The sequence below is a fragment of the Rissa tridactyla genome, chromosome 5 (genome assembly GCF_028500815.1).
Source record: "Rissa tridactyla isolate bRisTri1 chromosome 5, bRisTri1.patW.cur.20221130, whole genome shotgun sequence".
Taxonomy (NCBI): domain Eukaryota; kingdom Metazoa; phylum Chordata; class Aves; order Charadriiformes; family Laridae; genus Rissa; species Rissa tridactyla.
This window is the reverse complement of record NC_071470.1, coordinates 52,947,926-52,966,167: the sequence shown is the minus strand read 5'-3', so window position 1 is coordinate 52,966,167 and position 18,242 is coordinate 52,947,926. Positions and strand designations below refer to the sequence as shown.

Below are 18,242 nucleotides of genomic sequence, written 5' to 3'. Positions count from 1 at the left end.
TCCATCTTTCCCTGACAGTAATGCTGCATTGTTCTGTTCGTTTCTGGTTTACATCTAATTCCTGGCTGACAAGTGTCCGTTTTTCATGCTCATTCATTAGTCACCCTTGCATTAGCACTGTCTTGAAGGCGTCTGGTCTACCTCTTATCACATTTCTCAGAAATGATAAAAGATATCCTTAAAGTTTTAACCACCCACCCATCACAGTAAAACCCAGAACAGCAAAGAGATAAAATACATTTGATTAAAAAAAGAATAGGGTCATTCTATGCTCTTTCTTAGAAGCTGACAGGTAGAAAAGGAAGTGAGGAAATGCCATGAATTCCTGTAGAAACTATTACCTTTAGCAGGCGAAAATGCAACTTCTGAGTGGTTTGTAAGCTGAAAATGCATTAAACGTAAAAGGAAGTCATTTAGCAGTGCATCAAAATTAAGATCTAATGCCCCTCTCCCCAAAAAGCATAGCGATTCAGAAATAAAGCTAACAATATGGTGTACACTGAGATTCTGATTTCCCATTATACTATTTCAGTTTTATGCTTGTGGAAATTCTCTCATTTCAATGCAGCTCTGAGTGCAGCCATCTGTCCTTGCCAGAGAGGGCTGTGCAGGAGTATTTCAGGAGTCTTGGAGGAAAGTCTCATCTTAAGTATGCTGTAAATGTGCCGCGATACATGCCACAAGAGCCCCCTCTGAATTTACTAAGACTATGCGTTAGTAAAGAAAATACAGTCTGGCTCAAGATGGCAGACCAGAATTTTAATTCTTCTCCTTGGTTTCTTTTTATGAAGACAGCCTTGAAGGGAAGTTAGGGGAGGGGGAAAATGCCCGCTGGGGGTGCAGGCTGTCCCCTGAGCCTGGCGGTGACATCCCCACCTGCAGCTGGGTGAAATACGTGAGAGAGCTGGTGAGAAAAACAAGGTGGACCCTCCAGCATCACTCTCCACCAGGGCTCGCTCCGCTCCAGAAGAGATGTGCCGTGGCAGCAATATTACCTCTATAAGGGGAGGAAGAGTATTGCTAACACAGACAATCAGGGATTATCCTATATTACCGAAATAATAACGGAAAGAAAGGGCAACCGCCTTTCTCTTGTGCCTCTCCCTATTGAAGGTGAGGGTGGAGAAGGCTCTCTCTCAGCGTCGCATTAACAGGGCTGCTGCCAACCCGAGGCTTTAATAATTCACACTGCCTCTTCACAGACAAAGAGGTCCTGACCCAGAATGGATCAAATCTTTCATTGTTTTGCTTTTTCAGGCGTATTTTCTGAAGATTGTTAAAACTTTTCTCTGTTTTTTTTTTTTAAATGGGATGTATTTTATTCATCTTTTACCATTCTCTGGGAAAATGTATCCCTTCTGTCCTTGCTTGCAGGCAATTGTAACTTATGTGACGCTTTGAAAAAGTGAAAAACATTATTGGAAATACTCTGCTTGGAAAAGATCCAAAGTCCCTCAGTACATTAGCAAGCTTACCCACTCCCGGTCGGCAGCGTGAAGTTGCCATGATGACTATAATTGTTAAATGGCAAAGGGAGCTGAAGACTGAAGAATTAGAAGGACGTTGTTGTTATCGACAGAAATCATACTGCAAGGGCCGTAGGAAAAAAAGCAGTCATTTCAAAGCCCAGTGCTGTCCCAGGAGGGTGTTTCATGACAGTTAGAGCAGGTGACGAAGTTGTTTGTCCTGCCCTCTGCTTCTTCATCACTTAAAAAACCACCTTGTTAACTTTTTTGTCGGTTACAACCAGTGAACCTTATGCTTGGTTGGCTAAAACCTGCCCTGCACAGCTGACATCTGTAGCTATTTGTAGGTGGCATGGCTGTGGCGGGAGGTGGGGGGGTAGTTCTGGTGGGATAAAGCTGGGAACATGTGGGAAGGAGCCAACAGAATAGGGTATGAGAGCTCACAATCTTGTAAATACACAATCATGTACTTCCCCCCCCCCCCCCCCCCCAAATTAGTATCATTTGCTCAATAGTATCTAATGGCTCCTTTGAGAACATTACTGTCTATTATGTCAAGGCCCCAACTTAGTGTATTTTTAGTTTGTGGATTATTGACCTGCTGGAATCCAACGGCGCCGTTAAAGCGTCTGCACACAGGAAGGCTCCGCGGGCAGGGGGCAGCCGGGGCAGCCCAGGTCCCACAGGATTCGTCTCACCTGCCCCAGCCCCACTGCAGTGGTTCCCAGGGAAAAGGGGCTGTTCGTACCTAGCAATTCCAGCTGTTGATAATAAAGAGGTTAAAGTGGGTTTTTTTTACTGTTATTACACATTTCTAGACTAATGCTGTTTACTTTTGTACGCATTAGAATTTGGGGGTTTTTTCAAAGGCAAGTGCTTTGTGAGAGAGGTGATTATTGTGCGTGTGAGGCTCTGGAGAACTTCAGAGCTCTATTAATGTTTCAGGAAGGTAGGCAGGACAGTAAATCAATGTGTCAAGGCAAAATCTCAGATTATTATCTATCTAATCTGCCTTTACTGTCTTCATTCCTCCATATCTGAACACCTGAAAGCTATTATTAATGTACTGCTTATTACTGTGCTTATATGCTTCTATTACCATTCTCATTTATCCTCAGCCGTGATATTAAAGCATGATACATCTGTTATAATTGTCTGCACCATGCACGTATGTGTACCTGATAGATGCACTAGGATATACCTGATGTGGAGGTAATTCTTTTCCTTTGGAAATACCTGTGGGATGAGCAATAATATGATCATATGGGTACTGCTTGCAATATTTGCTAATTTAAAGCAAACTGCATCAGCCTGGCGTTATTTGTGCCCAGGATACCTATCAAGCCCACAGAATGCGTGAGGAGCCTGGGCCAAAGGAAGAATGTCACATCCCAAGAAACCCACCAGCTCCTGAAAGAGCTGCTGGTCTCTATGTTTAACATGCAGAAGTACAGCAAGCCAAAACTCAGCGTCGTGGCCTCGGAATGACTCCCACCCACAGGGCACCTGGAGGGTTTTGGGTTTACTCAAATTAAGCTGTACAACCCAAATGTCCCCTGATTTGCCTCTCGGAGAGAGTGGGATGAAGCTGGTGGGCTTGTGATGCTGGAGCTATGGACAGGCCTCGGAGACTGACCTAATCTGGTCAGTTGTCTTGTTGTGGTCGCTCTCACATGAATGAGCCTCACTAGCCTGGAATAACTCCAGTGTGACATCCTTAGAAATTATTACTTCCAGATGTTTGCTTTGCCATAAGTTACCCAGTGTTGTAGGTTAAAGCCCCCTTCATCAACAACTGAGGTTAAAATGGAGGGTTTTGTAGTGAGGTACCTCTGACATTGGCACGTGCTTCCTTTCAGCAGAGGGTAACCCCCAAACAAGCAGACAGTTGGAGGCAATAATGTCTTATATTGCCACAGTAGGAGCTGCCAAAGCTTATCTTTCTGTGCCCTGAACTGTGGCGATAAATGTTGACCCATCAGAGGGGCTCTCAGCATCCCTGCCCTGTGTGCCGGAGGGAGCAGGAATGCCAGAGGTGGGGAGGGACTGGGGTTTGGAGTCACTCCTCTAGTGCCTGCGGTGCAGGGAAGGAACAGAGATGCCTTAGTTTCACTAGGGAAGTGCATGGGTTTGAGGACATTAAAAGTTTGCCATGTAATAAGTTAAAATCAGCATCTCCAGCTATGACAGAGCTTTTCCACAGGACAATTAGATTGACATTTAATTCCAGGTAGTTGAACAACTGACGTTTTCCCAGTGTTGGCTGAGGTAGTGGGCTTGTGCTATCCAAAGGCGAGTTTCAGAGCAGCTGATTTTGAAGGCAGACGCCCCGTCCCTTTTCCATCCGTGCATTTGCCTGCCCCAGATTTTGCCTTGTGGTAGTGCTGATGCCGTTCCTGCTGGGGTCAGCTGTAAATCAGATCTTGGAGGTAATCTAGATGAAAAATAACCCTTTGGATGGTTTATTTGTAAACTGGTTCAATTCAGTGATCCGTTTTCCAGCACAGCTGCAGGTTATGGCTTCAAAATATGAAATACTTGGCTTTTAAATTGTTCCCATATGACTTGTTTCCAATACGACACAAGTATTTGTGCAACCTCGCCTTGAGCTGGCATAGGGAACTTGTCTGACTTCAGAACAAAAAGTAAAATAAAAGTAACTTCTTTGCAAGGTTGTTTTTTTTTTTAAAGTCAGGCCAGCTCGCCGATATGGCCTCAGACGTGGCCCTGCATCCATTTGCAGCAGAAGCTGGCAGCAGGGAGAAATATCCCCAGTTGCTACTGGGGCTGAATGCTCGGTTCTCCGAAACCCCGTCCTCCCTGGCACAGCGGAGAGGGGGCCGGACCATGGCAAGCCAGTGGTGAGGAGGGAACTTCTCAAGTCCATTTTTACTACCAACGCAAAGATATTACCGAAGCATACAAAAAAGCCGGAGTGCACAGCTGCCTAGGATGATGAAGGGGTCCAACATTTGGAGGTGCATTCAATGCCCTTTCTGCCTGTCACATTTCTGTGGGGCTGTGCCAGGATCCAAGCACAGTTCAGCTCCAGATTACTACTACTGCTACTACTACGACTACTACTATTATTGTTATCATTATTATTACTGTTATTATCTACTTAGCGCTACAGGGATAATAATAAAGTGAAGACACATTAGGTAAAGCTGTAAAGTTAATGCTTAGAAACTAACAGTACATCAAATCGCAGCACGAACACTTGCATCCCTGAGTTTAAGGCTTATGTGCTTTAGTTTTACAGGTTTATTTAATTTTCCATAACTTTCTTTAGTACTTCACTGGCATCATTTACCAAACATAAATTGTCTGAAGAAGGGACTTGTTTCACTTTTTGTTCTGTGTCTGAACATGACCTTCCACAGTGAGGCCTTCGATCCTCGCTGGGTTCACATGCTGTACCACAATATAAATAATAAATCCACTATGAAACCTTTGACAGCTTAATGTTGGAATGAAGTGAAAACACATCCCAGTTTTTAAGTGCTTCAATTTACAGGGAGAAAAAATGCTATTTTCTCTGTTTAGAAAGATCCCTCATATTTATGCAGTATGGCAATCAAATGTAATTTATACAACCAGCTCTTAATACTACTAATTCTTTTTCTTCTCCTTCTCCCTCCCCAGATCTCCGGAAAACTTTCGAGCAGGAGCCCTTGGGGAAAGAAGTGTCCCTGGAGCAAGAGGTCCTGCTCCAGTGCCGTCCGCCCGAAGGCATCCCAGTAGCCGAGGTGAGCACCAACAGCAGTGTCCTGGCGCTTGGACATCCTGACTAAGGCCTCGTTGGTGGCTAATGACGCAGTGAGTTAGGGCACGGCGTGATGAATGGGTGGTAACGGAGAGCTGACTGACTGCTGCTGGTAGACAAGATTGATTGGGAACTGATTAATGGCTTTGGATTGTGGTGCCTTGCTGGGCAGAGCTGCGGGCGGTTTGGTTTCAGTTTTTTCTTCCCTTTCAAAAAATCACAGTAATATCTGGCATCCAAAGAATACATAGCTGGCGGAGCATATTAATATCAGCCTACTGTCTTTCCTTTACCTTTTAAAGAAAAAAAGCATTTCACTTATTCTGAGAGGCACCTTTCAAGCATAGTATAAAGTTGTTTTAATTTTTAGTTTGATAGATTATAATTCCCTCATGCTTGTGCACATGCTTTATGTGTGCGCCAGCCGGCCAGCTTGGCATAGGAGGATGTACCGTGGTCCAGTACAGGCTCCCAGGGGAAGCTGCATGACGTGGGAGCAAGTAGGGTATGTGTCTGCCTAATAATCTATCTTCAGGGGCTTAATCTAGTTTTCCTGCTGGCATTTAAGTAAACCCGGAGTGGGTAGCCTGCCCTGCCCCTGGCAGGAGCAAGCCGACCCTTCAGCAAACTCTGTACCCCCCACAGCAGCGAGTGCCCCTGTGAGCAGGAGCTTGCCTAAGTGCAGTGGTGGCTCCAGCTTCAGACTCATTGCTCACGGGAGGGGGGTCTCTGAGTCACAGGGGGGGCCTCTGAAATCCTAAATCCGCTGCGGCTGTTAAGAGAAAAATTGATTGTTAATGACGGTAATTCCCCTATCTGAATTCTCCTCGGTTTTCCTCTGCCACGCACAGAAGAAACAGTTGCCAATTTGCATTAGGGTAAGTTAGGCTGTCATGGCTAAGTAGCAAAGTGGTTGTCACTCAGAGCTGATGACTGATTTCTCAGGAGATGAAGCTTAAAGTGTTACCTCCCAATCTAACCCAAGTTTAGATTTAATCAGAATTGCAGAAACGTGTCCACAAACATCAGAAGGAATAATTAGCACAGAAGATTTTTCCCATTTTCCTTTTCCGTAGGCTGTTTTCTTTCCCTGTTAAGATCCCCAAAACTGTAAAGAGCATTTAGGTCTGCCAAGCCAGCTTGTTGACAACTGTAATATTAATCAGTTGGTTTCCCTCAGGAATTTAGCAGCCACTTTTTGTTTTCCTTTCTGATGCTTCTTTGCATCAAATCAACTTGCCGTTGTGCCATGACAAGAGTGTTTGCCATGGGATATGTTGTTCTGGAAGTGCAGGGTAGTACTGGGGAACTTCATTACCTTTGCTAGAAACGGAGATTGGTGGTGTTGGGTAGTTTGTTTGAATGCAATGTTACAAGCACCTCTGAAATTTCAGCAGCCAGTCTGGTTATTCCCTCGGAAAGGTCTGTAATGCCCAGTTGGGCGGCTGAGACCCAAACAGCATGATTTAACATCATGCGTCGAAGTGATCTCTGAAAAGATCCTCTGTGAGCCGCTGTCATAATAATTGCGCTTTTTCCTGCCTTCTAGTATCCTGGCTCACTCTGTCAATAGCCGAGATTCATGACTGTACATTAACTGGCTCTGAATCTTATTTGTACCGTGGTCAGGGCAGACACCAATTAACACTTGGCAGGCTCAGAAATCGTATACTCCCCATCTGACATTCAAAAGAACCGTTCTCAATGTTGTTTTTTTTTCCTCTCCTGACTTTTGAAGTCAGAAGGAGATCAAACACCCAGATTGGACAGCCGCCTAATACAGCCTCTTTGCAGATTCTTTCCAACACTATTAAAAGAACAAAGACCTGAACACTAATGAATATGAATACCTTAATGTGACACTTTATTACAGCCACTTGCTGAAGCTGGTAAGATAAATTTAAAAAAATGGAAAGATGAAAGGTAACTTGGTGGGTTGAAGGATTACATGATTATTTTAATTTAGAGATGAATAGGTTCTTTGTTTAAGACTTCGTTTATTTGTTCGGAGAAGTTTCTGATGTGATGGTGCAGGTAACTAAGTAAGAGAGAACTTGGGAGAAGGCAGGCAGCAGGCTGAGGCTTTTTTCCATCTTTTTGAAAAGCTGCTTTGATTCTGAGTAGGGTAATGCATATGCTGCAGCTGTGAGCAGCATTTCCAAATGCTTTGGTGAGCGTGTACCCCAGACTCTTCCCACTCTGGGCACTGTGTTTGGTTTTGGTTTTGGTTTTCTTTTCCACCTATTGCCTTCTAAAGTAGTCACTGGCTTTAACACCAAAACAGAGGAAGAAAAGCTTATGCTGTGAAACTATACAAAATACACATTCAGTGTAATGTAATGCTGGAATCCAGAGTCCCAGAGTCTTCTCCTTGCTTTTTCTCTTTGATTTTATTCTCCCCCTTCATTTTTTCCCCCCCTGGTATTTCAAAGTGGTGTGAACAGCCACGCTCAGGGATACATTCTGCCGTCTTTTCAGTAGCTGGGGAATTTAGTCTTATAATTCCCAGCCTATTTAATTGCAATTAACTCTGTCAAGCTCTTATGGATCAATGCTAGAGCAGATCTTACTATTATTGAAAAGCTGAGCCACATAGCAGCATACAGCTGCTCCGGAGGGCAAGAAGGAAAGAGACAGAGGTGGGCAGGCAAAGCTTCTAAAGCAGCACTTACCAGTCCCTCAGATCCACTAGGACATGATGAGCACTAGAGTAGGCTCAGATCACAGCCACTGAAAAAAAAGCCCAAGATCCAAATAAAAGAAAGTATGTTAAAATACAGCAGTCTCATGGCCTGAGGTCAAATCCAAGTACGTCTTGCTTGTTCACTTGGGACCAAGTAAGGACCAAGGGTTTGCTTGGTCTCTGGGAAAAGCAGATCAGCTTCTCTGCAGCCATATGCTTTTGCCCACCAGCCCTAACCAGCGTCAATGCCAGCTGCACCGTGGCATGCCTCCCCATTTCCAGTTTTATAGTTAATATCAAGCTGAACCTACCTACAGGTTCTGAAACACCTGGAGTACTGTGTGGAGCCCTGGAGTCCTCAGTACAAGAAGGACATGGACCTGTTGGAATGGGTCCAGCGGAGCGCCACTAAGATGATCAGAGGGCTAGAGCTGGATGGGGCTTTGAGCAGCCTGGTCTAGTGGGAGGTGTCCCTGCCCATGGCAGGGGGGTTGGAACTAGGTGATCTTTAAGGTCCCTTCCAACATGAACCATTCTATGATTCCTATAGGTGGCCCAGGCAAGCAGCAGAAGGAGCAGCGCAGGTGCTGTCACACTGAGGTTTCCACACATAGCTGAGGGGTGAAGGGGCAAACTCAAATATGAAAAAAGAAAAAAAAAAGGAATGGACATAAAATCAAACAACACCCTGCCCGATGTCCATGCTTCCCTGCCTTCTGCTTTTCCTCAACTGGGAGGAATAGGATAAGGCAGTGGGATAAGCAGTCTGACCTGCCAGAGTTGGCAGGAGCTGGCGGTGCTCTGTGGAGATCAGACAGTTCCCTGGTGTTGTCAGAAACATCTCTTTCAATTCCACTCTCTTCTGTGTGTGCATTTTTTCAAGCCTAACCTGAGAAGGCAGGAAAGGTCCCATTCTCCAACGCTCCAACAGTAATGGCAGAGTTATTAGCAATTAACCCCTTAGCTCATTTAATTTGTTCTTTGAAAGATGCCAGCATCATATTGCACATGATCAAATATAATTAGAGACACCGAATCACATCAAATTAGCTCATTGTGATAGGTTGTAGATCAAAACATCAGTGAGATGTAAGATTGGTTAATATGCCGTAAGCTTCCAGATGAACTTTTGCATTGAAATGTGTAATTTCTGGCACCTTTAACAGGGGGATAGTTGCTTCTTTAATTATAATTGAGGTGTTTCACCAAATAGTTTAATTACAAAACAGGGTACAACATACAGTTTGCTGACCCAGTTGCATTTTAAACTGGACAGGATATTTATCCACATTCATGGTTTTAAATAGGAACTAGAGCAAGGGGAAAAGCATCCCTGAGTCAAGAGGCAGAAAAGGGTGTTTTGCAGAGTCAAGATGACTGGTGACACAGACTTTATCCAGCTGCTCTTGTGCGGGCAAAAGCTGATGGAAGCTGGGGACTTCTCCAAATAGGCAGCATCAGGTGGCTGCTCCATCTAATTGATTATTAATACGACCACTGTTTGCTTTGTTTCATGAGAGCCACTTATGTTTTGCAGCAATTATCCCTTAATTGGGAGTTCATGTGTATGCATTTCCATGCAGGTGTGTGTCACTGAGGCAGTGGTTTATATTCCCAGCAGGAAAGTGGGCTCTAAAAGAGGGGACTAAAGGAGTTTGTGGCCACAAATACTAATTAGCTGGGAAATGATACTGTCCTTTGCAGTGCCTCGCAACATACAGCAGAACTGCCTTTGGCTGTCAATGGGAGGAAGAGCAGGGAGGGGGAGGCAGGTTTGTGTGCAGAAGAAGCACAGCCTAAAAAGAATGAGGACCACCCATTCATTTTGCCCTGGAGAGCCATTGGGTAAGGTCTGGCAATGCAGGCCTGTCCTCCTCCAAAAGGATAAATCTCCCTGCAATCGTAAGTGTCCAGTCCCGTATATTTCTCTTCTTTTTTACACACTTTTTACACCTGAGGCTAGTGGTGGATGGTCAGGGCACTCTTTTGAGAAGTGAGAGAAGTGGGTTACAACCCCCTGCTTGAGGACAGGGCGTGCATTTGGATCTCGTACTTCCCTGGGAAATATGCTGACAAATGGTATATTAGGTGGCCTTTTTTTACACTTCCTACCAGTTTGTTTCCACCGTGAAGAAACCTGTGTGCATCTCTTCTTGCAAGACTGAGTTTTTTTTAAACCTGATTTTTCTATGGGATCTGGTGTCGCGGGCGGAGTGAATACCCACAGAAATCCCACATCTACCCCTATAGTTTTCCTTTGTAGAGAACTTCTGTTGATGCCGATGTAAGTGAGGGCAGAGTGTGCTCCTAAGTGAATCAAGTTGCTGTATGATTGGCACAGGCAAGGATGATCTGTGGGACTGGAGAATGGTCAGGTTTCTAGTTCCTCCATAAAATACTACAATGAGAGGTTTTCTACAAGAGCAGTGACATGAACCCTGCTAGCTTATCCTCTCTACAGCTTGCTTTTTGCAGAAAAAATGGCTCTGAGATGCTGGTTTAGCTAGCACAAACTCTCTCTCCTCTTCATGATGTACTCAGAAAGAGCAGCGTTTTACCTTACACATATTTTTGAAAGATATGCTGTGTGGGAAACAGCTTTGTGCTGCATTTTTTGATGAGGTAGAAGAGCGTACCTCCCAGCTTTCCCCTTAGAGAAGATAGCTTCTCATCCTGGAGGTACTATTCTGTAAGCCTACAAGATTAATCCATCAGGTCCTACTTTAACACTAACTGATTCTTGTTCCCTTTAGCCAACAGGCCTCTTAGCACCTGAAGTGCAAGAGTTACCTCTGGCAGGGGCTTGCAGAGCTCCCGGTTCTTACCAGCATCCTCAGTCACCCGGAGATAGCATTTGCCTTGGTCACTTCCTTTGGCAGTAACTTCTTCAGATACCGTGCTCACCTTAGGCGTGAAGAATTATGATGCTCCCGTGTTTTAAATGAGGTGTTTCCAAAATACGGTCTGCGGAACACATGCCAGCTGTCACTCAGAAGTCATCTGTTCAGGTTTTGCTGGATTTTGCTCAGGAATTTCCATGTGCCTGTAGAACTGATGCTTTTCTTTCACTGAAAAGTGTAACCTGGACAAAATCCCGCATATTTTAGAACTGGTAGTAGGAGTTGTCCATACGACAACAGGCACGATGCCAGTTTCAGGGAGAACAGGAAAGGGACCATCCTCAGGGACTGCATCCACCACCCAACATCCTGTTCCTTTATTGAACTAAATGATCTTGAAAAGCGTATAGCTCTGTGCTGTGAAGAAAGAGGCCAACTATCTATCTATCCATCAGTCCAGAGAACCTCAGATGTCACATTGGTAACCCATTTAGAGCTATTTTCAAACAGACCCCTCCCAGTTGCTTTGGGGATCGGGGAGTCCACATGCCCATGTGGTGCTGAAAAGGTCAACCAACACGTGGGACCTCCGTTCTGCACCCTTTTTTCAAGCAGGAAAGGGAGCCCAGCAACTCCTGGTGGCCACACGGCAGCCACTGTGGTTTTTGGTTAATGATGCCGTGATCTGTATTTGAATTTGACACTCTATGAAACAAAGTTCTCCGTCTGCTACTACCTGAGCCATGCAGTCCACCTCGGCCTTTGAAGTTTCTTCTGTGAGGTTGCACTTCCCCGTTGTGCATAAAGCAAAGCTGTAATGGGGCCAGAGACATCCAGCAGCTGTATGTACACTCTGTGTAGATTTTAGTACTAAGCAGAAAGCTGGATATATGTGCAATTAAGGAAGTGCTTCCACAGCAGGAACACAAATTCCCCTTATTGGCAGCAGAAGCACAGTAGCAACAACTGAACAAAATGTCACGATGGTTTGCATTTGCTGTCTCATTCTCAATATGTGTTTTGCAGTCTCTCATAGCTGTAGTTTCATCCTCTTTGGAGACCACACTTTTTTCTCTCTCTCCCTGTTTTTTTTTTTTTTTACTCTTAAGCAGGTTCAAAATCTATTTCCAGCAAGTAGTGGGCAGAGGACATCCTCTCCAGTGGGCAGTTGCTGGGTTGAAAGTGTATAGTTGAAACCAAATCCAAAAATCAAATAACATTCTTGAAAGAGGCACTCAAGTCTCAAGGTACCTGAAATAGCTGCTGGCTCAATAGCCTGTATGAAAGCTGCTAAAGTTTTCTCAGTCTCACCTGGGTGGCTTGTACTGTGTCCAAATCAGTAGTTAGCTTCACAGACATTTCATTCTTGCTGGCACGTGTATGTGTGAACTTAGTATAAATGTGGGATGGGATGCCTGTCTGTTGTTACAATTCAGGTGAAGCAGGGGAGCTGTGATTTCCCTGTGGCTGTTGGGGGTGATGTGAGTTCAGCAGGGACTGCGGGAAGGCAAGCGGTGCCATCGTGACTGGTCCATATGGCTGCAGAGAACTCCAGCGGCAACAGCAGCATGGTTGGGAGACCAGATGGAAAGTGATCCTGCCATGTCGGCCAGGCTCGGGGAAGGCAGGGATGCGGTCATCTTGCCTCCCAGAATCCTAAATCACCTTTTATTGAGGCGAATCTCTCACTCGCATCTTCTTTTTTTCTGGAGAATTGCACTCGGGCACCAGAGGGCTTTGCCTGTGTCTAGGGGAGTGGAAAACTTGCTATTTTCATGCTCTCTGCTCTGAAGATGACTCCAGGACAGGTTGGTGCAGAGGAGGCAATGAGAGACCAGGATCCAGAACTCGCACCTTGCTGACTTTCCTCTTGAGATTGCGAGAGGTGTAAGGAATAACTGATACGATCAGGAGGGAAGGATCTAGATGATCCCTTGTATCCCTTTTCCATTCCTGGGTTTCTTTTGGAGCAGATGTGCTTCTGCTCTACCAGTTTCTAAAACAGTCACGCAGACGCAAGTGTGCCAAGAGACTTAAGTGTCGAGTAATGCTAGTTACTTGGTATGGCTAAATTTGTGTCAGCAATTATCTTCCGTAATAGGTTTTCCTGCATATGTAATGGCTTGTGTGATTTATGTTCCCTGTGTTCGTTTAGTCTGCACAGAAGCCTGGCCCGGCTTTGCAAGTCTCGGTCTCTGCGTGTGCTGCCTTATTTCAGGCTGCTGCTGGAAACGTCCTGAGGCAGCTCGGCTCTGGCTGCGGCTCGGAGGTGTAGCTGGGGCAGTGATTGCCGGTTTTCTCTTCTTGCTGATGGTCTCGCTTTTCATGTTGGGTGGCGTGTGGCAGGTTCCCTCTGTTAATTAGAACAAATGTGCCAATTATGTTAATGTATCTCCCGATACCAATCAGTGAATAATTAGAGACAACACATCTGTCTCTCACTGGGGAGCGGGATGACAGAAAAGATGCTGAGAGATACATTGCTCTGAATTCCAGCCGCCTCGGAACGTGCGCTTCCTCAGCCGGTCGCGGGGGCAGCTGAGTCTCGTGGCAGGCTTGCCAGCGCGTTAGCAGCACTGGACGTGTAGATCCAGCACAGCTGGCAGGAGCCCTGTGCCTCACTGCTCTGAAAATTACATCCAGAAGACTAAGGAGCTCTGGCCAAAAACTGACTGACTTCGGGTGTGCTCCACATTCTCAGCATCCGCAGTCGCTGTGAGTCAGGATTTCATTCGGTGCGCTCACACCTTTCTCTTGTTTGTCATTTTGCAAACATAAATACAATATATAACATATGCAACATACAATATATAACAAAAATACCTTCTTGAGTAGAAAACTAAAAAAAAGAAATGGGAATTTCATGCCTGCTTTGTTCTGGGGGCTGGTATGTAAAAAAACACATTTGCATGTTGTTGTAATATTCCATAGCTGTCATCTCCCCAAGGGAACACTTACACCATCCTTCATGGAAGTATTGTTGCCAATTAAATGATTTCTGTTATGATAAGGAAAAACTGATGCTCAGGCTTTTTCTATGTATATGCACAACCATCCGTACATTTATCAATAACAGTTGGAGGGATGGGCCTGGTTTAGTTGAATAAATAGATCTAGGTGCCTGTTCAAGAATCGTTGTGACTATAGCCAGTAAATATACATCCTCAATATTTTAGGCAAAAGCAAACATCTACTCTAGAAACATCTTCTCCAGAGAACTGAAAAATGGAGCCATGAGGGCTTGGTTTGGTACGACCCTGAGGACAGGCATCTTGTCCACTTTGAAATGCCCAGGGGTATCCTGCTGCCCCTCTGTCTGCTTGCCCAGAAGGCTGCAGGTTTCTGGCATATAAATGTCCGGTGCCTCATCTGCCAGCCTTGTTGTGAGCACGGCGGTTTCCCCAAGGCACCAGTCACCATTATTCAGGCAACGGAATTAAATTCAGGATAAGTTTCTGCATTGACTGGATTAACAGCCTGCTTCAGCAAGGGGGCTGCGCCTTGGGGAATGACATGGCATCAAAAGAAATCGTTGCTTTTAACTTCTGTAATAACAGTTTGCATACTTGTCATTCATAAATCACACTGTCTTGTTCCGCTTTCTTCTCTTCTCTTTTGCATTTGACACCTGTTCTTTTCCTGCTTACGTGACAGAACACCCCTGCTCCCACCTATTCTGGTTACCTCAAAAAAAACCAAATCTGAGGTTTGGAGGTGCTGAGCACTGCGGTCATCCGCACCAGAAAAAAAAGAGGCCATTAGTAACTGAAAATAAGTATCAACAAAAGTCCTTTTTACATGTAGTACTGTGTTTAATTAGTTATCCTTTGTACAAGGACCGAGGGAGGAAACGCATCCACAAGAGAGGTGTGCTCTTTTTTGTGTTGCTCTACAGATGGCTAAGATGTATATGTAAGGAGACTGCTGTCTCTTGTCAAATCCTCCATCGGTTCCCTTCAGAATTGGTGATGTTATCACTTGCTACATGAACAGACTCATGACATTACAAAAACCTGGATGCCAGAAGATGACCAAATCAGATATGTTAAAGAAGTATCTTGTAAGAGAGTTGGGGTTTAGACACGTACGCACAGTACCAATGTACTGGCAAAACAGATTTTTTCAGAAAAAAAGACATCCTGTTATTCTGCACACTTGATGTTTTGTTGTTAGAAAATTCTCTGAGCCACTAGGTGAAAAGGATCTTTTTCCTAGGAGATTTGATGAAGAGCCAGAGGCAGTATACTGAATTATACAGAGTATCTCTTTTTTTCTGATATTGGCAACTCCTGTTTTCATATCATCTTCAGTGTTTTTGCAGGGATGAAAGGGAATTTAATGCTCACAGCTTTAATTTTGTCTAATCAACTGAGACCCAGACTGAGGATGTATGTGTGCGTTTTTGTGGAGAGAGGGAGTGTTGCACAGTACTGGAAAAAGGGAACCGCGTGGAGCCCTGCATAGTGCCGAGGGTTGATCACGTATGGGCTTGGATGGGCATACCAGAAACATTTTGGATGAGCCTTAGACTGTGGGATGACCATAATTCTGTCCTCACTGACATCCCAATGTCCTCGGTGTGCAGAGCACAGGAAAAGTACAGGTGATTTGAAGGAGCCACACAGCTGTGGCAGCGTGTGTACTATCTCTTAGAGTCCCAACACAGGTCTTTTCATCATCCCAGAAATACATAATGGTGTTAAAACCCAGGAAAGACATATTTTTGTGTGAGAGACGGGTTAAGTGGCAGCATACCACTGGAGGAGAGGTAGGTTCCTGGCTTGTTTTACAGTCTGGGATGCGTGCAGACTTGACCTGTAGGTGTGGAAGGAGCTGAATATTGCCATTGACTGAACAGGAATCTGTCTGTCTTGATTATACCCAGCACCTATTAGGACTGAAGAAAGGAGGAAGAACAATTTTAGTCGACCTGGCAAGGAAAACGAGGCTATCGACTAAGAGTGTGTGTCTTCCGTGGTAAAACATTAATGTTGTAGTGACAGAAACACAGCCTCCAAAGTTTTATTAAGTCTTTTTTTCTTCCTCCCCAGTTCCTTGCAGACACACGTATCCATTTCCACAGCCCTTTTTGCACCATCAGTTTTAAGCTATAAAGTATCAATAGTTGTGAGGCTACCACATACTGCAGTGATCTGCTGTGGGAGAGGAGGATTTAAATCAAGCCTTCCTCAGGAGAGTGGCTTTATATTCGGTGAGGCATACGTCTTTGGAAGCCGCTCACACCTGATGCACATCCACCCGAACTGGGGCAGGGGAGCTGGAGCTGCTAAGGACGGGGAGCGTGCAGCGGGCAGCTTGAATCCAAGCCCACATCCACCAGTGCTGGCCTTGCAGCCTTGGACCAGCTCCGTCTGGGAATGAATTGAGCCTTCTGTGTTTAACACCAGGAGAGCCATCAGTTTTCTCCCCATGGCTTGGGACAGTCTGTATGGCTGTCTCAGGCGGGGAGCAGGTTCTCTGTTGGTTTTGGGGTACGTCGACGCTCAGGCAGTTCCTCAGATGTCTTTGGAAAAGTGAGGTCTTGGCAGTTAGCACCTCGCAGGTCCGGCGGGTTGATTGTATTTATGTTTTCCTTCCTTTAATTAAATCCTGGGCACAAGCTGAAGTGATCCAGTGACTTGAAGGCCCGGCTTTGATCCATCCAGGGCCCCAGTTCATGAGCATGCTCGGTTCAAATGAAAACAAGCTAGTGGGTTTGCAGCCAAATTATATTAGGGTGGCTCACAGCAGTCAGATGGGTTATAGTAGGGTGTTTCTTTAGGAAGGCAATAAAGAGAACATTGTCTAGATTAAAAATCACATATGAAAATATTTTTCTGTGTAACCAAGGAAATTACGCTTTATTAAAATAAAATATAGCTTACATAAAGCAAAGGGAAAAATAAACATTGATGTGCTTTGTGATTCCCCATTTCCTTGGTAACTGTCTCTATTTTGTTTAATCGCGATTGCAGCAAAACAATAACATGCACGTACATGGAAGTGCATCTGTACTTAAAAAGATTGACGTGTTTGTAATTTGTTGGTGCGACCTACTCCGGTATAGGGCCTCATTGTGTTAGACCTAGGGCAGGTACATGCAAGGTTACTGCCTTATAAACTGCCTAATTAGACAGGACGTACAAAAGAATGAGTGAGATCTCTGCTGTTGTAGGGTTTCTGATGTTGTAAGGGAATTTTCTGTTTGTAGATACGGTGCTAAGGTATCACCCCTTCCTTATCCCTTGCCTCAGACCCTGAAAGCATAGATCAGCTACTTTTCTCTGTACAATAGCTGGCAGCCTTTGAAAATGCGTTGATATTTTCAAGGCAGGGCAGGTGGGAGGGAACGGGACCTGAAGGAGAGGGTAGGCATGGAGGGTGTTCTCCAGTGTTTCTGCGGTGGTGTTCTATTTCAGCTGGCAGCGTGCATCACCTGAGTCCTTTGTGATGTGCCTTCACTCCGAGCCCTTTCTGGGATGAGCAATGTAATCACAGATAGTGTGCCCATTGTGGTGTGACCTGGTGCTGACTCACTGCCTCTCCTCTGGCCCTTTGCAACCCCAAGGTGGAGTGGCTGAAGAACGAAGAGGTGATTGATCCCATGGAAGACAGAAATTTTTACATCACCATCGATCACAACCTGATCATCAAGCAAGCCCGGCTGTCTGACACGGCCAATTATACTTGTGTCGCCAAAAACATTGTGGCCAAAAGGAAAAGCACCACAGCAACTGTGATTGTCTATGGTAAGTGATGCCTTGTTCTGCTGCATGTGGATGGATGTGCACTCAAAGCGAGGGATGGGGCAGGAGGGGGATGCAAAATGCCTGTATGCAGCATTTACAATGGTCAGTGTCCAGGCTTGCAGCCATATGCGGGGACTTGCAGCCATGTGCAGGGACTGCAGGCAGTGTTTATTACTGAAAATACTCAGAAGTACAGGTCTGATGGCTTGGCTAATTGGTGACAGACAATGGCGTTAAAAGAGGAACAGGCACCTACACAAACAGCAGGTTGCCTCACTGAAGAGAAGGCGGCCGCTCCCCTTGCCATAGCGTGTGCTGGCTGGAGGCAGCACGGAGCCACGAGGGCAATTCCTCCAGCAGGAACATCCAAGGCATCGTTTCTACCAACGCATTTCACTTTCTTAATGACATTTTTCAGAAAGAAGAGTAAAACCAAAAGGAAGTTTGTGCTTCCAGGTACTGGTAAGAGTGTCAGCTCAGCAGAATCATCCAGCTTCTTCTGTCTCTTTAAATAAGCTTATTTTTGGTGTCTACTACCAAAACATACTCTGGTGCCAGGGGCAAAGTAGCAAAGCACTCTGAGGCTGCAGTTCATAGGCACACAACCTAGCTTAAAAATAAACATCAGAGGAATACAAAGCATGGGATAACATCACTCTGTGTCTGCATCCGCAGCCCTGATCTAATATTGAGGTTGGCCGTGCTTTGGCTGGGGAGGGGATGGATGAGATGCCCTCC

The 18,242-nt window shown here is 45.2% G+C and overlaps 1 protein-coding gene across 2 annotated transcripts in view; it reads left to right on the top strand.

The window, feature by feature from the left end:
- Window positions 1-18,242, top strand: part of UNC5C (unc-5 netrin receptor C) — a 264,208-nt gene that overhangs the window by 195,928 nt on the left and 50,038 nt on the right. For both annotated transcript variants that reach the window (XM_054203570.1, XM_054203569.1), the window contains exons 4-5: window positions 5,112-5,215; window positions 17,324-17,504. In XM_054203570.1, coding sequence (XP_054059545.1) covers window positions 5,112-5,215; window positions 17,324-17,504 — 285 coding nt within the window. The remainder of the gene's footprint in view (window positions 1-5,111; window positions 5,216-17,323; window positions 17,505-18,242) is intronic.